The following is a 25612-nucleotide window of genomic DNA, read 5'->3' as shown; positions in this document are numbered from 1 at the left end:
GAAAGCAAAATTCTGAAACGGAATGACCTTTGGTTCTATTAACAATTCTGGAACATCTGCATTCTTCCAATCTTCAATTAATTGTGAAAAGACAAAAGAGGCCAAGATGTGAATTACTAATCAAACTGGGGGGAACACCAGTCTCATGAATATTAATGAGGCTTACTTAGTGACCTTTCCTGAGTGTTAAATTCAGACTGAGGATATTCCACTTCATAATGTTGTGTTGTCTTTATACTGCCAAGCAGCTAAAGTGAACAAACCAGGTATGAAGGAGTTAAAAGCATATAAAAGCACCTTTGGTCCAGCAGCTGAGATGATGATCTGTCCTGGTGATTGTATCCAGGGTTCTCCATCCACCTGCACTGGAATGGGTTTGTTCACAGTGATACGAATGTAGCTGCCCTGAGCGATACGAATCCCAGAACGCATCCCACTCTGAACCTGACCCTAAGGAAAAAAAAAATGTAATCAATGTGAAAACAGAATATGCAACAATTCAAATCCACACCAATAAATCAATTCGGTTTTATAAACAATATACAGTAAACAATTTTTATAAAACAAATTTTGTCAATACTTAATATTTGTATTCAGCAATGACATTAAATTGATCAAACGTGACAGTAAAGATATTTACAAGATTTCCATTTTAAATAAATGCTGTTGTTTCGAGCTGAAAGAAAAGTGTCAATGATTCCACAAGAATATTAAGCACTACAACTCTTTTCAACATTGATAATAATAATAATAAATGTTTCTTAAGCACCAAATTAGCATATTAAAGTGATTTTTGAAAGATCATGTGACACAGAAGGCTGCTGAAAATTCAGCTTCGTCTTGACCGGAATAAATTAGATTTTAAAAATATATTATAATGAAAAAGTTATTATAAATTGTAATAATACTTTAAATCACCAAAATATTATTCTTTTAACTGTTTTTTTTGATCAAATAAACACAGACTTGTTGAGCATAATAGAATTTTGTCAAAAACATGACAAAACCTTGCCAAACTAAAATGTTTGAATAGTTCTTAGAGGTGAAGTGTCCAAAAAAAGAGAGAGCGAGCATCAGAACTCACCATGTGCACCACACCAGTGACTCCCACCACCTCCAGCATCCCATCATCTATCCTTGGCCGCCCAAACCGAGACTCGCTGTCTGAGCCCCACAGGTCAGCACCAGAACCCCAGCTAGACACATACAGCAGCTTTAGTCTTCAACAGCAAACTCAGGTACAGTGTGAAGTGACTTTACTAACACTGTGTGAAACTGATACCTGGGAATATTGAGGAATATCAGTCCCTCTATACTGCGCAGTTCCACGTCCTGTTTGTCCACTTGCAGTCTGATGTCTTTATGAAGGTTTCGTGTGTGACTTAACTTCTGCAGGCCCACCTTTACATACACACCTTTATTGTGGAACCTGCAAGAACAATGACAAAATCAAATTCCCGATGCACAGCCCACCCTCACACTAGCTGTGAGCCACATGGCCACAATTCTGAGGTGAAATAACTACTCACCTGCTATTAAACTTGTCTGGGTCCTCCTCACGTGCATGATGAAAGTCCAGACTCAGTTCAGCATCAATTCCCAGCCCGAAATAATTATTCATGTGCACAATCTATAACACAGACAGGCACAACCCTGTTATGATTGATGCTTTATGCTAGTAACTTGCAAAAGCAGAACTAAATGCAAAAAAAAAACTGAAAAAGTTTATTTAATACATATTACAATTATATTTATTTATTAATACTTTAACATTATATATATTAAAATGTTCTTGTAAACATCTTTTAAATAATCGTATTTATTGTAATTCAGGGACTGATGATGTACCTTGGGTGGCTCTAGGAAGCCATTCTCTTTGCCATCCTCTGTCATTTCCTGTGCGTCCAGAAGAATTGTCCAGCGGTCCATTTGCACTTCCTCTGCCTCATCCACAGACAGCAGGATATTGTAGGGGTCCTCGCCGCTGTATCCCGCCCCCCATCTCAACACCCGAGCCAGATCGTTTCCTGACAAACACATGCAGCAGAAGTGAGCACCAATAATAATGCTAGCGATGCATTAACAAATGTTTAAATATACAGCATTAAACACTAGAATTAAATGAGGAACATTCCCTCCACCACTCACCGGTGCCCAGTGGTATAATGCTGATCGCTGGCTCAGGACAGGCGATTTTGTGCCGGATGGACTCCAGAACCCCCAGCACCCATCCCACTGTGCCATCTCCTCCACACACCAGGATCCGAAAGTGAGGCACGTCCCTGAACGTGTGCAGCCTGTAAAATACACAAGCTCTTATATGTGAGAAGGGAAATGACAGCATTTATCCGTTTTTTAACAAATATATTAAAAAAATAGATAAAAGAATTCGTCTTGCTTCATGTGTGTAGAGCCAAAAATGTAAACTGCACACTGAATTCAATACAGACTAAAAAAGTCTAGCAAAACATATTTTATTATATAAACTGCATAGGGCAAAAAGGTGCAAAATGCAGGTGATTTAAAAGCTATTCATCCATCACAACATCAGGCACAACATCCATACATCTGGCATCATTCAAAAGGAAATTTGGTCTAACCCAGGAAGTGGTCCTCCGCTGGTCAGCTCGAACACTTGGTGAGGGTTTAAAAGTTTTCGGAAACTGTATAAGATCTCTCTGCCCTTTAATCCACCACTTTTAGGGTTGACAAAGACTAGCAAGGGGCAACTTCCTTTGGCCAGCTTGCTTTGCTGTGGGGAGAGAAAATAACATGAAATGACTGTTGAATTGTACTGTAGTTTCTCTGTTGGCCACTAGAGGGCATATTCATCTAAAGATTGGGCAAACATGAGCTCTATTGTTGCAATGAACAGCATGCAACATACTGATCACGTTTAAATCAATACAGGTGATTGCTTTGAATCAGCTGTTGTTATTTCTAATATATGGACAGTTTAAAGGGACAGTTCATAATAATAAAAAAAAAGTAAGCAGAAGAAAGTAAGTTTTACAGATTTGGAATGCCATAGTAAATAATGACAGGATGTTTATTTTTATTTGTTAAAAAAGAGCATATAAAGTAAGTCTGTTGCAACCACAGAGTGTCAAATGTACAGTATGGCTTTGCATAAAGGTGGTGTACCATGATCTCAGGTATGACAAGTGAGTAGAGCTGTTTGCTGCTGATGGTGGTGTCTTTGGCCAGCATGTAAACCCTCTCCGCCTCTGAGAAACAGCTGATCTGCAGAACCACAGCACCTGAAAACAGCAGAGCAGCTCAATTATACAAACACTCACTAACACCTGCTCACACCTGGGACACAATTATTTTTAGCTCTGAGCACAATTATTTTTACCACCTATCATGACATGATGGAACGAGACGAAAAATTGGCTTCAGTAGGTTAGGTTCAGTAGGCTTTTTTTAAAGAAAGAAAGAAATGTACACTTTTATTCAATAAATAACAATAAAATTACAAAATGTTACAAAAACATATATTAATTCAAATGCTGTTCTTTTGAGCTTCCTATATTTAAATATGAATAAAAAAATGTTATGGTTTCCACACTGATAATGATAATAATGTTTCTAACATTTCTTTTGTTCATTTGTTTCTTGACTGAATCAGCGTATAAGAATGATTTCTGAAGGATCATGTGTCTGTGGACTAATGGCTGCTAAAAATTCTGCTTTGCCAACGGAGGAATACATTTCAAAATACATTAAAACCGACAAAAGTTCATTTAAATTGTAAAAATATTTCATATCATTGTTTACTGTTTTTTTATCAAAAAAATGCAGCCTTGGAGATCATCTTTGAAAGCTAAAAAAAAATAAACTTTTCAACTTTTGAAAACAATTTATTATAATTACTAATAATTAGCATTATATATTTGTATAATTATTTCAAAATATAGATTTTTATTTTATCATAAAGACAAATACATATGTTATATATTTATAAATTGTTAATATTTTACATATATACACTTTACTTCACTTACATGCTATATATAATATACCACATAAACAAAATTGATGTAAATATTTATAAATATTTCTAGCTGAAATTTTTGAATCTTTATTAAAATATTTCTTGTTGAAACATTTTTTTGCATACTATTTACTCAAAATGCATCAAAACTTAGCACTTCTAGCACTTAACACCCTTTGTTCCATTTTTTACAAGTATAGCATAGTAGTGAAGAACAGGAAATCATACAGAGAAGTAAAGAGAATAACAACTCTGTAAAAGCGTATGTTAAAAACTACATATTTTAAGATCTCCACACAAACCAACACACTACTGCAAAAACAATATTAAAGTACACTGAAAGCATCAAGGAGAGTGAGCCAATGGGCATGTGGTGGATGATTGAGAACAACCAGCAGTTCAGAGCGTTTGTGTGCGGAACAAGGGCTCTCATTTACAGAGCACTAAGAGTAGGCCAGACTGTGGCCCATGCACAAAGCAGGCAGTTTGTTCTGCAGCACGCACTAGCGACCTTCAGTGTTATCAAATAAAGTCATGCAGTTTAGTTGTGCTCAGAACAAAGACGGACATTATGAGCCACCTCTAAAGGAGGGATGCATTTCCTGTGGATTACGAGGAAACAGAACCCTGTTCTGTCTCCCACAGAACCCTATGATTTATGAATGCAGTTTCTCTTACCTTGTTCAGAGTACACGTGAGTGATGGTGACCAAATGACCTGGGTGGGGAAAGAAATACAGACACAAAATGAGTTTCTTTTTCCATCAAACCAAACTTGGAGAACTTTAACCTTACATCACTTCCACACAAATGGATCCCCTGCAGTGAATGGGTGCCGTCAGAATGACATCTGATAAAAACATCACAATAATCCACACCACTATAGTCCATCAATTGTGAACACCTTGTGAAGCAAGATTAACCAATCCATAAAGACATTTTAACTTCAAACTATTGCTTCCATGCATATATCCATATAATTGCTTTCTCCAGTAAAAAAAAGTAAAATACGCACATATCAAGACTGTTTAAGTGGAAACAGTTGTAAACAAATATGTTGGTGGATTTTGATGTTAGAGGACAAAGGGGAGGGAGCGTTATTATGGATTATAAACTCGTATTTTGGCTAGAAGCAACAATTTAAAGTAAAAAAATGCCTTAAATGTGGATTTGTTTTTTAAAAACAAGCACTTTTCACCTCACAAGACATTAACTGATGGACTGGATTTGTGTGGATTACTTGTGGATTATTATGATGTTTTTATCAGCTGTTTGGACTCTCAATCTGATGGCACCCATTCACTGCAGAGGATCCACTGGTGAGAAAATAATGTAATGCTAAATTTCTCCAAATCTTTTCTTATGAAGAAACAAAGTCATCTATATACATATGACCTGAGGGCGAGTACAGTTCTAGATTTTTTTTTATTTTTGGGTGAACTATTCCTTTAACCATCCGATCAAATCACAATAAATGCCCAGCAGTCACTTTATCATCCATTCGAATCCTTTCCAGCAGAGAGGCAACAGGCATATTTACGATGAGTCCACAAGATGCCTTATGTCAGACTTATAGGTAAACATTGTTTAAGGGCAATTTCATGGAAAGATTAATCAAATCCTAAGAGACTGACAAGATGAATGGCTACAATCCAAAGGATTTGAGCCATTTAAATCTTGAGCTTACACATCATATGAACACACACCGACTCACTTTTGACTGAGAGGTGTTCGGATAGCAGGTGTGTGTATTCCTCTTTTTCAAGCTGTGTCGGAAAGCCTCCCAAGAGGAGATTGACTTGTGCCACTCGATTCCTGCTTTCCTCAATGTAAAACCGTGTCTGGTTCATCTGTCGCAACGATGTCTGAAAAGTCACAAGCTCAGAGTTTGAGACAACCTAGAAGCTCTCATCTATTCCATAACAAGCACACACACTGTAAGGTATCAGGGCACATCAACTTGAGTCTTTTCCAAATGGCAAGCAAAATCATCATGACCCGCCTAACATACCTTCCGTATCTCCTGCAGCTTTTCCAGTAAAATCTCCTGACCGCTGAGGACTTGCCGTTGCACTGAAGATGGATAAGAGATAAAAGGTTAAGACATCGTGAAACCCTTTCACATTTTTCAAAGCTTTTCTGTGTTTTAAGGGTTTGCACAACAAATGCCTTTAATATCAATCAGATTCTTAAAGATACTTGGAGACACTGACAAAAACAAACAAACAAGCAAATCATATTACTATGTGTCAGCCGTTCTTAATCCTAGTCCTCGCGACCCCCTGCTCTTCACATTTTGCATGTTTCTCTTATCACTTCAGAGGTTTCCTCCATTCAACCTCAAGTAAGTGCCCTCTGAAGAGGACTTCATGGGATATTCTGTCATGATTCCAGTTGGAAAGGAGTGTATATGTTCCATTCAAAGGGCCTTATTAAAGTGAACGAGACGTGACTACTATGCAAATCTCATGATTACAGTTAAACAACTCTTCACACTTTTGTAGTAAGTGTTGTCTCTGTGTGAAGATACTGAAGGCAGTGGTGTAGTGCAAATCCGTGTTCTTAAGTGAATTAAACGATTTACCATGTACTGCGAGTAGAGAGCAGTGAACTCTGTGTAGTAGGGTGGCCAAACGTGCCATTTTTACTGGACATGTCCTGGCCAGGATTTCTGTATTTGGCTCTGTTTTCCTGTTGTCATATTTGCTGAAGGTAATGATCAACCAGTAATGTGCAGCCATTGTACATAAACGATAATCGATTATGGCGTGTGAGAAGGTGGGGTCTACGTAGAACGCCAAATCGATGCAAAAACACGTACATATTAGGTGTGCTTGTTCATTTGAAGTACCGCTGCGCAGATCGATCGTTGTATGAAATCAAACGTCAGCAAGAGTGATTCGAAAGCATAAGCAGCGATCTGCCATCATACAACGATTGCAAACAGCCAAAACCTGGATATTTCAGGCAATATAGAAATCCTGGCCAGGACTTGTCCCATAAAAATGGCACGTATGGTCACTCTACTGTGTAGGCACCATGGTAATTGGACCACAATTCAATCATGGAGCTCTTTTATAATGATCTGGTGATTTGAATCAGGTGTGCTAAACAAGAGAGACATGCACAATACGAAATGCGGGGGTTGCGAGGACCAGGATTAAGAACACTGCTATATGAAGCTGTGAATAATCATGGAGCTCTTTTAATTTTTAACTTTTATTTTTATTATGTCTTTTTTTTTTTTTTTTTTTTTTTTAATTCCCTTATTGTTAATTGTATCTACATTTTATATTTGATCTAGTTATTTTTTTAGGCTTTAATGTTAATGTTATCTGTATGCACCGGAGTCTGAGAGTAACGCAATTTCGATTCTCTGTATGTATGTACTGTACATGTGGAAATTGACAATAAGACTTGAACTTGAACTCAATACGAAATGCGGGGGTTGCGAGGACCAGGATTAAGAACACTGCTATATGAATATGTTGGATTTTAAAATTTTGTTAATTGATTCAATTAACTATGTAACACTTTTAAATGTCTGTTAAATGTTTTAGTTTAAAGGGGTCATGAACTGCAAAAAAAAAAAAAAAAACTAAATTCCCTTGATCTTTTGATATATAAGACGTTGTTGTATTATAAAAACATCCTGTAAGTTTAAGAACTCAAAACTTTGTCGTTAGTCTAATATCAGCTTATATTGAAGCCAGTCTGCCAAAACGACAGCTTGTGGAATGTAACTGGCTAAACACAGCCTCCACTGAAGATCAACACCTGCTTCTACATCGCTGCCTGTTTAGCCCTGCCCACCAATTCATGTAGCGCATTCATGTAGTGTAAATAACGAGAGATGAATGAAGGATGTACGCTGTCAAACATACACATTTGTTAGCCAATCACAGCAGTGGCCCCAAAATTGCCTTGCACCAGAAATCTTTTAATTTAGTTTTATTTTGTAGCTTTATGGAAGGCATAGAAACACATCATTTTAACACTTTGTCTAGAAAATCTTTTTTCCCTTAATTAATATGTACATGCTTGGTAAGTGATCAAACAGACTGAAACATACACAACCCATGTAAGAGATCTTACCTTGTTTGCTGCTCATGAAAACTTCAACAAGGTTGAAGTCAGCAGGGTTTTCATTCTATGGACATTTGCAGAAACCATGTGGATTAACATACAAATTGTGTATTAAGTACAAAAAAATTTCTGAGAAATATATTGTGGCGTTTGCCTGTGTAAATGTTTCCACTAGAATACAAGGGTGTTGCAGGTGACTGCTAGAGTATGTGGTAGGCAAAAAATATTTTGCTGGTTTATGATACAGATTCCCATTGTGTTTTAAGGTACGATACTAATACATAGAGTTAAAGGGTTTATTTAAATGAACCTAAGCTGTGTTTTTGAGAATTAAATTCCAAGTTACCTGTTTTTCTATTCGTGGGAGCACTTCCTTTAAGATTGAGTCTACTGTGCTGCTTTTCCCAGCAGTAACTGAGGTGACTTCAACCCTGAAACACACGTGAAAGAACTTTCCTCATTACGGCAGCATTTGAAAACGTTAAGCATTGAAAAACGTTCCATCCCTTGATTCACCAGTGGTCTGGCACCGTGTAAATCATACACTGGTCTGCCACTGAAGCTTCAGACAATGTTTTGATTTACTGTGGTCAAATATTGCATAAGAACATTAACGTGTGATTGTGGCGCTGGCAGCATGTGTTAAGTCTGACTCAATCCCTCCCTGACTCAAAACTGTTAATAAAACACAAAATGCTTAATTAGTTCCAGACCCGCATTAACAAAACAAAGCGCCTGATTCAATGGAAACATCAAGCACATGAGTGGCACTGCTATTCTTTTCATGAACTCTAAAGGTTTCCTGTTGAGTTTCTGTAGGTGACGAGGTTCCATCAGCATTTGTGATACATTTCCAACTGGCATGGCAACAACATCTAAGGTAAACCATGGATGCTGTATCACTTCATCTCCGTGGCAACCAGACACACAACAGCAAGCTTGTCATTAGTCAGGCCATGTGCGTTCTGATGGGTTTCTAATACACTTGCCCTCGCTGAGTGGTACACGACACGGCTATTGTCTATTTCCCTGCGATGTCTGGAGATGATTTACGATTTGTTTGGAGAAGGAAGAGGACTGATGTTCCATAAAACCTTTAGATGAGTAAACTGTAAACTAGAGCTCCCCTTTTTACGCAAGAACTGCACATCTTTACGATGTGTTAGCATCTAATATTTATAGAACACTGTTTTGTACCTAAAATTAATTTTCCGACATGTTCTGCTTAGCTATATATAGTAACTATTAAATAATCGTGTGCGATATGTATCACCTACAAATAATAACGAAGTGCGAGCTGCAATACCGTTAGAATGACCCCAGAATTCAAGATATGGGGATCTAAATGCTGTTCTATGCGTTTTTATTAACTTATATCGTTTGATATAGTTTGGCAATATCACACAAGAAAAAGTACGGTTTTCTTCAAACATCAGCACAATTGCAAATGTAACATTGATTTTATACAACAATTCAATAAGCAAGAAGTTAATATTGTGCGTTACATTTCACACACAATCATGTCTGTTGTTTGCTTTATTTCCCCAAAGAAAATAGTTGCAAATAAAGCAACACCAGAACTGTTGTGCATCTTTGAGAATCACACAGCTGTTTATCGTTACTGAATGAATCCGTGTTTTTGAATAAATCGGGTGAGTCAATGATTCAACCACCCATTCATAAAGACACTGAATTAATCAGCCATTTGAACTAATTGTTTAAATAAATGACTCAATAAATTTAACCTGTAATATTCCATATGAATCTATGTATTTAAGACAGCTGGACAACACAAAACAGAACAACACATATGCAATAAAAGCAGAAGTAGAGCTCACTTGCGCGAGCTGGAATAAATCTTCACCACTTCTGTTTCTTTAGGTTTTGATCTGAGCACCCAGGAATCAGACACGGTATCCTTAAATATTGGCTTGTTGTCCGGCGTGCCATTACGGTTGATGATGTCATCTGTAAATAGTCCCTGTTGGCTGTAACTCTGCAGCTCGTAATCCTGCGGTTCATCTGAGATGTAGAACGCTCTGAGCGATGCTTCCTGTCAGGACAGGAAGTATAGAAATCAGCATAACACTGACAAAACCATGGATTTATAATAACAATCCTAAGGTATAAAGTAAAAGTTTAATTCAGGTGAAACCTGATTAGGTGAAAAACATCTCACCACCACTTCCTCATTCTTGATTATTCGAGGGATTGAAACCAAACGAAACTGATTCCGCTTCGCTGCATCGTCACCATCGAAAACTTTCAGCGTCTGTTTACCTGTAGGCACAAGAGGAAGGAGATTGATTTGAGCATGAGGGTGATTAGTATTATCCATGTTATTTTTGCCCAGGTTTGTACCCGTGTCAGGTGATCCCGTAGACTGAGTTTCCTTAGAAGTTACTGGACTCGGAGTATCGACATCATCCAGGTTATCTGGAGAAAACACACTTCTCTATGAGCATTTACTGACATGTGATCTTGTTATTTGATAATCGGAGGTGAATATGACACTCTTGAACAAACAATTAAGGGGCATTAAAGGTGCAATTTTCCACATTTTATCGCAGCAAACTGTAATTAAAGCAGAACAGAATTATTTTGAGACTGAAGAAATGTTCCAGGTTCAATATAAGTTCAATACATCTGTGACAAGCTGTCGAGTACCACAGAAAACAATTGTGACATGTCTCCCAGTTTGTAAAAACAAGTAAAAATCAAGTGTTCAGCAATGCACTTACAATGAAAATCTATGAGGCACTGCTATGGGATATAAAACAACATTTCTAAAGTGTAACCACAACACCTACAAATTATGGGTGTATCATAAGATTGATAAATTATGCAAAAAGTTCAAAAGAACAGCATTTATTTGAAAAAGAAATCTTTAACATTAACATAATAAATTTTAAATATCCTAACTGTCACCTTTGATCTATTTAATTCATCCTTGCTGAATAAATGTATTCATTTCACTTTTTTCAAATTATTACAGACTGCAAACCTATAATTATTTGTGACCCTGGACCACAAAACCAGTCACAAGGGTCAATTTTATGAAATTCCGATTTATGCATCACCTGAAAGCTGAATAAATAAGCTTTCCATTGATGTATGGTTTGTTAGGATAGGACAATATCTGGCTGAGATAAAACTTTGAAAATCTGGAATCTGAGGTTGCGAAAAAAATCTAAATATTGAGAAAATTGCCTTTAAAGTTGTCCAAATTAAGGTCTTAGCAATGCATATTACTAATCAAAAAGTAAGTTTTGATATATTTACAGTACGAAATTTATAAAATACATTCATGGAACATTATCTTCATTTAATATACTAATGATTTTTGGCATAAAAGAAAAATCGATAATCTTGACCCATACAATGTATACACATTATTGGCTATTGCTGCAAATATACTTGTGCTCATTATGACTGGTTTTGTGATCCAGGGTAACATTTTAAGTGCATTACTATAAACACAATTTTTACTTTACAAGCCAGAGTAAAAATGCTTGTCTGTGCTAATCAACCGCATGCCACTCATGCTGTCAACAGAACTTGCTGTAAACCTGAACACTCCTTTAAGTTTAAGGTGTTCCCTCAAATTTCAGTTGCAATCTGAACGTGTCCAGGCATTACCCATCTCGCTGTGCTGGGAATTTTCTGAGATTCTGTAACAGTGCATCTTGCTGAAGTTCCGCGAGCAGATCCGCACGCAGCTGGGGTGAAGAATCATGTTCTGCAACCGTCCCATGCTGCACTCTGGGGGGATGATTATGTAACATGACGCATGTGCCTGCAAACATATAAACACAGATAAGTGGTCGAGCCAAGAGATTACAAGTCACAACACAGCTTAAAGACAACTGTAGTTTTTCTAATAACGTCAACAGATTCTACATTCATTTATCCAAAGCAATATAGGAGGATTGTCCCTGTAATAAGTGTGCTGTATTATTCAGAGTTTAGGGGTTTTCTAAAGAGCACAATGGTCTGCTATTCACGGACTGACCTTTGCAGGGTTTTATATATCAACCTTTTGGTTACCAGTCCTGATGTTCGGCCACAAGACAACACACCAACTCGACTCAAATAAAAGTACAGCTACAGTGAGTGAGTGTATGTTTAAGGCCTTACTGTATGTCTTTGTTCTCAAATCCATCTTAATCCTAGAGGTTTGTGCTTTCAAAGTATTTGTGTTGCAAATAGCCATTTCAAATATGTACCCTGCAGTTTCTGTCCTTGAAAAACCTTTTGCCCAGGCACTAGTGCTTACATCATCTACTAACCGACATGCTGAAAAACTAGTGCTGGGGAGGGGATGAAATGCATGCTAGTGTTCAGAGGGACATGGTCTGATAGCAGGAGTGCAGTAGAGTACAGCTTTTTATCACCCAGAGCTAAATAAAACATAATGAGGGAAAAAGTGGAGAGTGAGTCAGTGGAAAGGCATGCTTGAATACCATTGACACAATGATTCCAAAACCTGCCTCACTGCCTACATAGGCAGGTGACTTCTAAGCAAGCATCGTTGGTGAAATGGAAACTTGTAAACAGAGTGATTTGCAACACAGTCATACAATTAATAGCAAAACTGCAGAATGTAAACTTAATGTCTTGACAACTGATTTGGAAACATGCATCATGAGGACAAACACAATACTACTATTGAAATTTTGAGGTCAGTCATTATTATTAGTTTTTTTTTTAAAAGAAATTATAACTTTATTCAGCAAGGATGCAATAAATTGATCTAAAGTTACAGTAAATGACAATTATAATGTTACAAATGATTTATTTTGAACTAACTTTCATAAAAGAATCCTGAAATTCAGGAAGACTGTACCACGGTTTCCACAAAAACAACTGTTTTCGACATTGATAATAATAAGAAATGTTTCTTGAGCAACAAATGGATCATGTACCACTGAAGACTGGAGAACTGACTACTCCTAATTCAGATTTTAGACATATTTACATAACTGTAACAATTAATGCAAATTGTAATAATATTCCCACAATATTACTATTTTTACTGTATTTTCGCTAAAAAAAATGCATCCCTGCATTAAGAGACTTCTTTTAAAAACAAACAAAACTCCAAATTTCTGAATAGGATATGTACATTCACGTTCAACCATCTTGGAATTATTTTTTCCATTTCAGGCCATGGTTTTGGAAGTTGATATAATTAATGTAGCTACTACCTACAGTACAATGAAACCAAGAAACCAGGTCAGGCAATAGAAAAAAATTTCCACTGCCAAGATGACAAAGGAATAAAAAAAACACAGCATGTTTTGCCTGTATTCAGCTTCAACCAAATACAATTTTGTAAGTGCTGACAGGAGCTGCATCCTACATTGCACCTGTTAAATAATAAATTGATTCATTGTGAGACACGACAGCCTAAGAGCCCACCTATAACTAAATAATGAAGCCATTTGTGTGATGAATCCAGCTGACAGCAGACAAACTGAAAGCGTTGAATGATAAGACATGTATGGGTTGGGTGGACTTCAAAAAAACTTCAAAAACAAATCACACACTTACTGTAATGCCACACCATTCGCATCTCATGCCAGCCAGGACATCCGAAGAACTGCAGGTGCGACGACAGACCTCACAGCGGGCACCTGAGGACATGTTCCCCTCCCGCCAGTGGTGCTGGTACGTGTCCTATCAGAGCAGGAGGGGATGATGGGATAGGAAAAACCATGTGGCCAATAACACAATCTAGAGCAATAATAAAGCTAGGGAATGTGATTAACCCAGGACAGGCTCCTGGATCAACATCCGTGTTATGCTTTATGCAGTCGTTAAACAACATTCTTATCGATCTATCATTTCCCGTCAATTTTAGGAGTAGGATAGTTTGATCTATAATTAGAAATTATTCAATTATATAATTCTATTTATAAGTAAATTAGTTACGACAAAATCATGTTCTGATAAGGTCAATTATTTTGAGTGCTAGGGAACAATATCAACTGTCTTCAAAATTATTGTTTGACTAATTTAATGACTTTTCCCCAGCCAAGGACAAATATATATACATTTAGAAATTAAGGACATTTGGAAATGTAGAAATTCATACTTTTACATCGCCTGTGTAAAAGTACAGTTGGATTAGCGTAAATTGTGAACAAAAAAAAGGTATAGCAATTTATGAAGCAACCCTCACATAGAAGTCACTTTGAGCAGCTTTATATTTGTTCAACACAGTGAATTAACATGAAAAAATGAGCAAAATTTACATAAGGAACTTTTATGCCCTCATGGAAAACTCCCAAAATGTAACAACACCTTTACACATCTTGCATATTCCTAAGAGGATGCACTATAAATAATTATTATTAATCACATAGATTTTCTATTGAATTCTATCTTTTTCTGTCAGTTTAATATTTTAACGATTTGTATTTGTGACATTTATAGCACAACTTCAGTGGCAAAAGCTCTTTTCATTTAATCAGTCACTGTGCTGTGGGTGCTTGGTTTTTATTTCTGCTTCTTGTAATGTGAAAATGCTAAATTTTCTTCATTCCTTCATTTCTAATCCCTATTAGCATCCTTTGCTGTGGGTGTGTTTCTGAAGTACAGAAAAGTCCAGTCCAGATTATTATGCCAACATGCCAGAACTCATTTTGGATTATACACCAATTACTTTTTTGGTAAATGAAGTAAAATGTTCATTTAAAGCAAATTCTAATTTATGTGTGGAGGTCAGCCATGGTTTTATTCTCTGGTCTACAGGCTTTAAATGTCAGGTTAATACATCAGTAGATGGTGCAGTCATGGTTCTCATACTCACAATGTCTTGCCCTCCATCTTGGTGGCAGAAACGACAGTCGCTAACGCTGAACGGGGCACAGTCGCTGTGCACATGCAGCTCACACACTGAAAAACATGCGAGGTGAGGTTACTGTCTTTATGTGATTTATCCTCTAAGCAAACATCATCTGAGGCAAAACAGTTTATAACTTATTTTTTATTTCCACAGGGCAGTGGAAATGTGATGAACTAGTACTGCCTGCAGGTGATACAGGTCTGATAGAGCAAAAAGTCACTTAATTCACATTAGTGTAACAAATGTTTGAGTAGGTGTGGGAATTAAAGACCGACTTTTCTTCAGAGCTTCATTTCTGCCTTTTGTAAGCATGGAGAGGGAGAGAAATGAAAGAGAGAGCTGAAAAGCAATGTTTTTCTTTCAGCTTGGTTCTTAGAATTCAGCCCACTGCAAAAGGCCATTCTACCATTTCCATGGCAACAAATGCTTTCCAAACAGGGACGACCAGCACAGACAAATGAGCAATAACAGAATAAAAAAAAAAAAGACCAAGTGGGTTTGGGGAAACAGGAAAAACAAAAAAGGTTTTAGAGGAAACAGTCTGATTCTGAATCTGATTATTAAAATAGGGTGGAAAGGCTGTTGAGCACAGAAGACAAGGGTTTATAAAAAAAAATAAAAACAAATTGTTTCAATCTGCCTAGTTTCGTCCATTACACTCATTTAAGCTTGGGTTACTGGTCTGGCTGAGCTGGTTTAGCTTGTCAGCCAGACTGACCAGCTGACAACTGTGAAAAACACCTCTTAAACCAGCAAAACAAACCAGACTGAACAGCAAACAATCTTAATGTGTATCAACAAAGAAGAATATCTGACCAACAGCAGCTGACAGACTTTCAGTAGGCCAAACCTACACCTTTCTATTTTGGTTCATTTCCCAAAAGACCACTTCTTCGAGATTCTAATTTAATTTTAACACAAACATTATCCACACTTTGTATGACCCTTGTAATTAAACGGACTGCTTTTGCTAATATAATATATATTAACAACCAGCTCTTGGGTGAGCTTCCATCTACGAAAAGGTTTTCAAATAACTGACATGGCTTGCACTACCAACTGTCCTCCGTAACTTCCCCCTCAAATGAGAAATACTATAAAACAGTCCTTTCATAGTGTAGGCTCCGCACACAAGAGAGAAACCATTTTAAGGTAAGTACAAGATAAGTAAAAATTGTTTTTAACCTTCTACAAAAAGGTAAGTTGATTAAACACACATTTCGCACAAGTATACATATCTTGATTCAAACCATGTATGCATTATACTTAATAAACAGTCAACAAATAAAACAAAGACATTTTTTCCCCGTTCCCCCTCCCCAAAATAAACACTTCAGTCCAGCTGGCTGAAGATCATAACTGTATATTTTCATGCTTTCTCAAGCAAAGCAAATTTTGAAAGTCCACTAAAAACATAGTTTACATTTTTGGTCATAGACAAAGTTGTAGATACAGCCTACGCTATTGTCAACATGTCCGGTAAATTAATGTTTATCAAAATTTTAAATAACAACAAACATCAGGAAAAAAGAGGAAACTGTACAAACGTCAGAACATTTTGAACATTTGGAAGATTTTATTTTTAGGCTTCCTTTGTTAGATATTATCTTTGGTATTTTACATGGTATTGGAGTAGTGTCACCCAGGTGGGAGTTTTAGGAGTTTTGAGGAACTCCTATTCACTGGAAAAACAAAAAAATCATTCAGTTGATGCAGAGACATATAGACTGGGGGAATCCCCCATCGCCCCACCCTCGATTCATAACGTAACTACGTGTAAACGTTAGGGCTGTGCGATATTGAAAAATGGTTTAGAGTTTGTGATGATTTGTTAGTGTGTGTTTTTTTTGTTGTTGTGTGTAGTATTTGTGAAAGTATGTGGTTTTTATTTAAATTATATTTTAAAATATTTACAAATTAAAATTATATAACCAATGTGTTTCACATTCTTTTGCATTCTTGGAAAAGAATGAATCACTACTACTTCTTATGGTGGTGGTGTTTTGTGTTTTAGTAGTACATAAAAAGTAATGTCACAAATCAGAAAAATCCTCAATGTGAACCATATGTGAAAAAAAGTAAAATGTTTTTATATTATTTTTATTTTGTTTTGAATACACTTGAAGTACTTCTTCATATATCACAGCAAAAACTATAGTCTGAGAAATATCAAACATGATTAAAGGCAAGTGAACGGTCAGTAAAAAAAAGAAAGGGGGGGGGGGGGGGAAATAAACAATTTACAAGCATAGATAAAATAAACAGTAGTATTCAGGTACTGTAATTAGTGTAAAATAACAGCATTGTGTTCAGGTATGAATTAAATTTAATCTTAATTTAGTCGTTTTTGTTGTTTGATTAAAATTCTTCCCACAGGTTTGCATGTGTGGTCAGCCTGTATGAATCCTCCTATTACCCATGGCACAAAAATTGTCTACTACATTGTGACAAATAGCAAATAATTGTTTAGCAAATAATGTGTCATTTTTAACAATATTTTAATTTATTGAAATTCATTTTAATTACATAGGCTACTATTACATTTAAGACTAATATTATGCATTATTATATGCATTGTAAATTATGCAAAATTACAGCATTTAAATGGTAGAGTTCTCCTTACTTTGTCAAATATAGTATCTCTCTCAGTGAATGGGACACAGATTTTACTGATACTTGTAAAATCTATATATTGAATAATATATGTTAAATAATGTTCTTAGTCTTTTCTTCCTGTGGGGAAGCATCCCGGACAGAAAACTGCAATAGTTTACTATGAATGAAATGGAAATTAAATTAAATACAATTAATTGTGTAAAGAAAATACCAATAATGCCCAGGAAAAAAAAAAAAATTAACATGTGACTTTTAATCATAAACAAGCCCGCAATACACCTGGACTCTTATTTTGAAATGTCCATACTATTGCAGGCTGATCCTTCAGATTAGAGAGAAAATATGCATTCTTACAACCGTCTAAAACATATTATATAAAGGTCATAAAGTAGACATTGTCATAATCGATCAACTCGAGTTCATAAACAATCGCTTGGCATAAATGTGCACTATTCATTGATTGAGAATCACTTTGAAGCAGTCTGAAGCGCATGAAATCATTAATGAAATCATTTTGAAGTTTAATAATCAAAAGGCTGTATCACGATTTATGTTTTTCCATCCCCAAAATATAAGACGACTTTACCATTTCATGTATTGAAGACTTTTCTTGACAGTAAATTTAAGAAAGCTCACCTGGAAGGATTTTGCTTTATTCGCACGTGTGCTCCTTAAATACATTTTACAGTTTGCGCACATCTATTTTTATTTGCGACTGAAGCACCTGCACTGTCGAGCCTGTCTTTGACTGTGAAATATCCGCCGTGTCTCTGCAGCGCACGTGAGAAGGTCAGCGGGAGGAAACAGTTCTCGCGCACACAGAATGAGCAGATACGAATCGTGTAGGGTGAGGGGAGATTTCCCACTAGTTAATCCATTGCGGATGGTTTCATTATTTTGGGCGGATAAAAATAATAAAAGCAAAAATGTTTCTCCATATACCTGGGCGGCCCACCCAAGTAAAGTCTATGTGTGGGAACTTGGGAAGCACTGTAGTGACATGTATTTATAGGCTGCTGTCCCTTTAAATCCGACTGCACGGATCCAGTATAATGATACACATCCGATTTCTTTCTCAGCGGTTTATATTCATTTAAAACATAACAGACTGCGTTTACGAGAATGATCGTTGAGACGGGTACCATTGACATAATTCTCTGTGTATGTGTCTGTTCAAACATAAGGAGGAAATGCGAAAGACGAATCAACTCGGTGTTCTAGCGCCGTCCGAAATGCGTCTCTCTCTCTCTCTCTCTCGGTGTTGCCAACTAATTTTCAGGGGAAGTTGCTAAAGGCAGATTGATTTGTTGCTAAAAGTTGCTAAATGACGTTGTGATGTCATTGCATAACCATGACAAAAAAACAGTGTGATTACTCAAATCTCATCCATACATAAAAATATTATAAACATAGTAGCACATCTTTATGATTGATTTTTTTACAGCATTGAAGTATTGAACAGTAACACATTTTTATGTATTTTCTTATTAACTAGTAAAACTGCCCATTCTGAACAATTACAGTTTTAAGAAGTGTATTTGTCGTTAGTTAGTGTGCTACACAAAAGTCTGTAAAAATAGGACACAATGTACTGTTTATATAAAGCAACAATACTTATTTATTTTTCACAGCTGTTTTAAATTCCACATTGCATTCTGTGTTTTAAGGTTACAGGGTTACTACTTAATGAATAATATTCTGGCAGAAAATGACTAGTACCTTTTCAGCTTTTCCACATATTTTTCCTTACAGTGTACCTAATTGAACAACAATTATATATACAAGCTAATAATATACTGTTTCATAAATGTTTGAAGTTTGTACTGTTAGGCATCTTTCTCCAGCTCTCTCCAGGTTGATGTGCTGCTTGGCTGGCTAGCTGTTCAGTGGTTTCCTCTTTTTGTGTAATTTAGATTAAAATATGTGCCTTTTTTATCATTTGAGTCAGTTTACAAAAGTTGCTAAAAGTTGCTAAATTTGTTGCTAGGTGCTTTTTGAAAGAAAAGTTGCTAGGGTAGTCTGAAAAGTTGCTAAATCTAGCAACAAAATTGCTAGGTTGGCAACACTGTGTGTGCGCGCTTTGCATGTGTGCGGCAGAACCGAAGATGCGCTGTGTGAGATGCTGCTTGACACACAAGCGCACAAGCTGCAAGACGAGACGGCAAAGAGTTGTTTTCTCCAACTTATTGCACTTAATAACTATTTTTAACGTCGAGCAATTCTCTGCTATATGCGTCAAACTAAAACTTTGACTTTTTGCAACGTTTGGACAAGCTGCAAGACGAGACATGCCATTGCAATATAAATTTGATTCGATAATTTTGATATATCGTGCAGCCCTAGTAAACGTTATTTGGCAGTTTTTACTTGAAAAGCCATTGCTGGCATCGGGGAAATGAGTGGAGGGGGGTATCTCATTTATTAAGGCAGGAAATGTGCATATTTTTAAATCGACACCTGCCATGCTATTCCCATCTTTGAGTGCATTTCTTAATCTTAGCACTCAGCATACCTGGTTAAAAAAAAGACACCGTCGCCACTGTTGTTTGGTATTCTGTTTGTGGCAAAGTCAGCTCATGACGTGAATAATGCCCTTAAATTAAGTGTTAGGAATCATTAATAGGGTGAAAACATCCTGATGCCATCATACTGTTGAAACACACACACACGTTTGTTTCTGTGAATTATGGGGACTTTCCATAGACTTGTATTACTTTTATACTATCCAAACAATATTTTCTAATCCCTAACCCAACCCTAACCCTAAACCTACCCCTTACAGAAAACCTATTTGCATTGTTACACTTTCAGATAAACATCATTTACTATTTTTAATAATTTATTTTCCCTCGTTGGGACCACAAGCCAGTCCCGACAATGTAAAAAATTTCAGGTTTTACTATCCTTGTGGGGACATTGCCACAATGTAGCATATACAAGTACACAGACACACACAAACACACACACCTTCACAGCGCAGAGCCGAACTGCCTTCCAGATGTTTCCGGCAAACACAGCAGAACCTCTTCTTCTGACTGGCGGGACCAAAGCAGTGCGCTACAGGAACCTATACCACAAACAAGGAGAAAGAATGATTAATAAAATCAAATCTGGGACATGTGCTGCCTTCAAGTGCACCAGTGAAACTTGTACCTCCGAATCAGACTTACAGCATTTAGGTCGGAATCATAACATGGAAGTATCTATTATTCACAATAGCATTATTTTTTTTTTTCAGCTACTAATTACATCTGAATCCAAAAAGAAAAATGTTAATTTCTATCACTTATGTATACATGGCATCACAGTTGTATCTGAAGCAAACCATGAATATTAAATGATTAACGCCATGCGCAAAAGACTTGGCTTTCGCTAACAGATCTCTATATGGATTACAGATCCAATATCATCTATATCATATATCAGTGCTTCCTCCATGTTTCAAATCGACATCACTTTTTCAATGTAACAGCTTGTGTAACATCTAGAATTTAGAGTTTCCCATCTGTAAATACAACTTTGATTGGTCATTCATGTGTTTGAAACTCGTCATTACAATATTTCCAACTCCGCTTGAAGGGCACATTGTGCTGGTTCAAATTGAAACTAACTCACAAGGTCATCTTCACATTGTCTGGTAGGTCTAATTCACTTGAAGAAATCAGATTTCAGAGAAAGGGTTCAGTGATCTGTTTGAGTCATTTCCAGGTCCACAAGAAATCTACACCCTACTCAGCAGATTTGGAAAGTTTATGCATGCCAAAAAATGCATCACTCTCTGGTTTTTCAGTTTAACACATTTTACCATGTTTTGAGATTTTATCTCAAAACCCACACAGAACATGTATCAGCAGATTTCATCTGTGCCTAGTCATCTGCATACCATTTACCAAGTTTTCAGTTTTCCAAATCAGTTTGAGTCATTAAAAATAACTGGGTTATTCTAACTAGAAACAAGTCATACATGACTAATGGGCTAGTCGTGTGTCAGTGAGCACTGCATGATCAGTATGTACCTCTGTGACATCACTTCCTGTCTGAGTAGTGTGAATGGTGGGAAAGCGCGCAGATTCCTGCACTTCCTTCCTGTCTGGGGGAGGTGAGTAGAAATGCAGAAGGCATTTAGGATTTTAATAGCTGATGTCTTTTCTTTTTGATCTCATGTACCAGTAATAAACTGAAAATTCCCTATGGAAAAGCATAACAGGATCTAATTGTGCTGTAGACTATAAAGAAACACCCCAGATCTATGAGAGAGGAAAGTTTTGATGCACAGCAATGCATGTGTAAAAAATAACAGAATAAAGAGCGAGAAGTTCCGTGTACCACATGCACCAAACATGGGTAAATTCTTAAGGCCGTTCCACACTGAGTGCGATGCGAATAGCAGGCGAACGGTGCTTTCACGCTGAACGCGAAATGATTGTTCACTTTCTGCTAATTCATGCCTGCATGCTAGGTGGGGTTGTGGCTAGAAAGGATACAGCAAAACCCGGAAGCTAACAATTTATTGAATTTTCTACCTTTTAGATTGTGTTTTATTAATGTCTACACCTACCCCAACCCTAAACCTACCCCTTACAATAATGCAAAAATAGTAATTATTGTTGTACAGTGTGAGAAAAATTATGCTATATTGATATGCGCATGCCCAGTAGTTTTTGCTGTATGCCATCTAGCCTTAACCGCTAGGTGACGCCGACCAACAACCTTTTGTGCAAGATCAGCTGCTCCGGTCACGTGATCCTAACTAAAATCTTATTGGACGGCCCGTGATTTCACTTTGCGAAATTGTAATGATTAATATGTTATTGGATGGATAGTTATTTCGCTTTGTCGGTGCGCGAATGTTCGCAGTCTATGTGGAAGCATCCATATAAATTTATTGTTTTATTCCAGCACGTTATCGCGTCTGATATTCGTTTTGCTTTTTCGCGCTCAGTGTGGAAAGGCCTTTAATGTCCAGTTTCAGATTACAGTAAATAACATTCAGATAAAAGTGAACATAATAAAACACTGAAACCTAATCCATCCTTCCTCTGTTAAGGCCTTTCCACACTGAGCGCGAAAAAGCGAAACGAATATCGGACATGATGACAGACTGGAATAAAACAATACATTTCTATGGATGCTTCCACATAGACTGCGAACATTCACGGACCGAAAATGCAAATGTTTTTTTTGCACCAGTCTGACAAATCTTTTCAGTTTCGCAAAGTGAAAACACGGGCCGTCCAATAAGATTTGAGCTAGGATCACGTGACCGGAACAGCAGCTGTTGCACAAAAGGGATAGAGTCGTGGCGCGGTTTCGAAAACCAGTGTAAACAAATATCGAAGAAGAGTATCCCAGATAAGAGAAGAGGAGTGGACGCTGATTTCTTCTTATCGTTGGCATTTCAGAACAGATTTATTCTCTCATAAGCGATTCGCCTCTCTTTTTCCACACCGCACTCAGTGTGGAAATGCCTTTATAGTGCATTTTTAATGCTTTATACTTAAAAGCATTTAACCTGTTTAAAAAAAAATGATGTTATTTTATGTAATAGGAGGGAAGAATAGTATTATTGGTTGTTCTCCCTTTCCTTCCACATATTTACTTCCTATATAGGCCCCCTTTACATCTAACGTGCAATTTTGGTTGATCAGTTCAGAATCAGGTAGCAACTGACCACTCCAAAATCTAAGTTTAAATGCACTGTGATCAGATCAAGAAAACCACGTTTGGATCATTATTGCATACAACACCATTTTGCACCAATTCATCATTATTATTCATTTTCAAACGATTCTGGATGATGCACAAAATTTCAGCATTTGATTTAAAAAAGAGAAAGCATAATGACAAAATGGTGTCTCTGCAGCCGCATGTATACTGTAAAACAATGTATTTACACTGACGTACTGTAGATGCATCAGATGTATTGAGAATCACATTGGAATTAGATTGTGACTTAATGGAATTAATCAAATTGATTCACAATGGAATCCAGCTAAATAACATCAAGATTACAACTTTTAACTTTTAATGCGAGCATAGCTTGAGCTTTCAAAGACCCAAACAAATTGTTCTGATATAGTGAAGAGATGCAGTGACAAATCCCAGCCAGGCTGTCTTGTTGCGTGTGCCCATCTGTAACGACTGATTTCACGGGAACACGTTCTGAATCACACAGCAGATTGTGACAGCACAGAAACAGGGGAGGAGAAGTCAGGCTTTTTGCCCTCTTCTTTCCATTTCCTCACTCTTGATGGGCAGCACTGTGGTCTTTCGGCTGCTTGATGCGCAGGTTGGTAAATAATTCTACAAACACTTCAGTAGGCTGGTGAATTAGTGGTTAGATGTGTGTTCTGTTACCAAACCGCATTCTGGGGAAGTGAGACATGCTCTTGAGCTGATCTTCATTCGCTAGGCAGCAAAAAAACATCATTATAACTCACACACAGGAAAAAACTCCCTTTAATTGGCGGAAAACTCCCTTTAGGATGTCTATGTTCCTGAACATTTCCATTAAGCATTCTTAAAGGTGAAGCGTTTCATTTTTTCCCCATACCACTTTTTCCTGCCCAGTTTAAAGGGATAGTTCACCCAAAAAATGAAAATTCTGTCATTAATTACTCACCCTCATGTCGTTCCAAACCCATAAGACCTTTGTTCATCTTCAGAACACAAATTAAGACACAAATCCGAGAACTTTCTGACCCTGCATAGACAGCAACGCCACTGAAATGTTCCCAGACCCAGAAACGTGGTAAGGACATCGATAAAACTATCTACGTGACATCAGTGGTTTAATTTTATGAAGCTATGAGAATACTTTTTCTGTGCAAAAATATTACATTTATTCAACAATTTCTTCTCTTATCTTTCAGTCTTCGAGGCATGTTCGCTATGGAGGGTCAGACTCAGAAAGCTCTCAGATTTCATCAAAAATATCTCAGTTTGTGTTCCAAAGATGAATGAAGATTTTACAGGCTTGGAATGACTTGAGGGTGAGTAATTAATGACAGAATTTTCATTTTTAGGTGAACTATCCTAAAAATGAGCTTTACTGTCATTCCGCTACGTGTGAACATACAGTGGAGCGAAATGTCGTGTCTTGCAGAACCACGGTGCTACATAAATAAACAAATATAAACATACAACCCTAGACGCAAGAACAATTTTTAGACCTACATAGCTATCTTTCTGAAGCAGTAGGTCTTACTACACATATACTATAAATAGTTGACTATACATACACATAACCTAAGACAGACTATACAAGTACTTTACATAATAACTGTACATTTTATTGTGCAAAAGAGGTATTTAAGGTTAAGAAGCAAGTAGTGCAATTTGTGGTACATTCACAAGTAAACATTTGTGACTTACTCCTTGTAACATGGAGTGTTTATAAGAAAGTGTCTGGTGCATATAGAGAGAAAAGAGTGTGTTTCTACAGGTGGTTTGTCCAGCCTACTCACCTGTGTGTAGCACACTCAGAATTGCACAATGTTTTCCTTGAAACATGGAGTGTTTATAAGAAAGTGTCTGTTGCTTATAGAGAAGAAAGAGTGTGTTTTTCTACAGGTGGTTTTTATCCAGCCCACTCACCTGTGTGTAGCACACTCAGAACTGCACAATGTTCTTGAGGTCTTCAACAGTTTTCATGTGGTGCATGTGGTGTGGTGGGATGGGGTGGGGGTGTTCTGGTTTCAGGAGCTAGGGTTGTGGATGAGGTTTCAGTGGGGGTGAGGTGACTGGAATTGAGGGATCTCACAGCCTGGGGGAAAAAGCTGTTGAGCAGTCTTGCAGACTGGGCTCTGATGCTCCGGTACCATTTTCCTGAAGGCAAGAGCTGGAAGAGACTGTGGGAGGGATGGGCGGGGTCTTTCACGATACTGGTAATTACTGGAGCATCGTGCAAGGAAAATGTCCAGAATGGGGAGAGGGGCACCGATGACCTTTGCAGCTGTGTTCATTGTCCGCTGTAGGGTCTTGCGGTCAGCAGCACAGCACTGCAGTTAAGATACTAATATGTAATATACCAAGGTGTCCCTTTGAGGGTACTGAGGGCCTGTG

General features: G+C 37.2%; 1 protein-coding gene across 2 annotated transcripts in view; it reads right to left on the bottom strand.

The window, feature by feature from the left end:
* Nucleotides 1-25612, bottom strand: part of LOC109046863 (diacylglycerol kinase theta-like) — a 39478-nt gene that overhangs the window by 3679 nt on the left and 10187 nt on the right. For both annotated transcript variants that reach the window (XM_042738107.1, XM_042738108.1), the window contains exons 3-22: nt 20516-20615; nt 14897-14982; nt 13636-13761; nt 11722-11878; nt 10444-10518; nt 10262-10362; nt 9921-10135; nt 8429-8513; nt 8092-8146; nt 6008-6069; nt 5711-5861; nt 4676-4714; nt 3145-3260; nt 2601-2752; nt 2149-2297; nt 1849-2027; nt 1530-1630; nt 1283-1429; nt 1085-1196; nt 298-450 (exon numbers count right to left, since the gene is read on the bottom strand). In XM_042738107.1, the coding sequence (XP_042594041.1) occupies nt 298-450; nt 1085-1196; nt 1283-1429; nt 1530-1630; nt 1849-2027; nt 2149-2297; nt 2601-2752; nt 3145-3260; nt 4676-4714; nt 5711-5861; nt 6008-6069; nt 8092-8146; nt 8429-8513; nt 9921-10135; nt 10262-10362; nt 10444-10518; nt 11722-11878; nt 13636-13761; nt 14897-14982; nt 20516-20615 (2361 nt within the window). The remainder of the gene's footprint in view (nt 1-297; nt 451-1084; nt 1197-1282; nt 1430-1529; nt 1631-1848; nt 2028-2148; nt 2298-2600; nt 2753-3144; nt 3261-4675; nt 4715-5710; nt 5862-6007; nt 6070-8091; nt 8147-8428; nt 8514-9920; nt 10136-10261; nt 10363-10443; nt 10519-11721; nt 11879-13635; nt 13762-14896; nt 14983-20515; nt 20616-25612) is intronic.

Source organism: Cyprinus carpio, chromosome B14, assembly GCF_018340385.1.
Source record: "Cyprinus carpio isolate SPL01 chromosome B14, ASM1834038v1, whole genome shotgun sequence".
In the NCBI taxonomy this organism is placed as follows: Eukaryota; Metazoa; Chordata; class Actinopteri; order Cypriniformes; family Cyprinidae; genus Cyprinus; species Cyprinus carpio.
The sequence above is the reverse complement of the archived record's forward strand: the minus strand, read 5'-3'. Positions and strand labels throughout refer to the sequence as shown.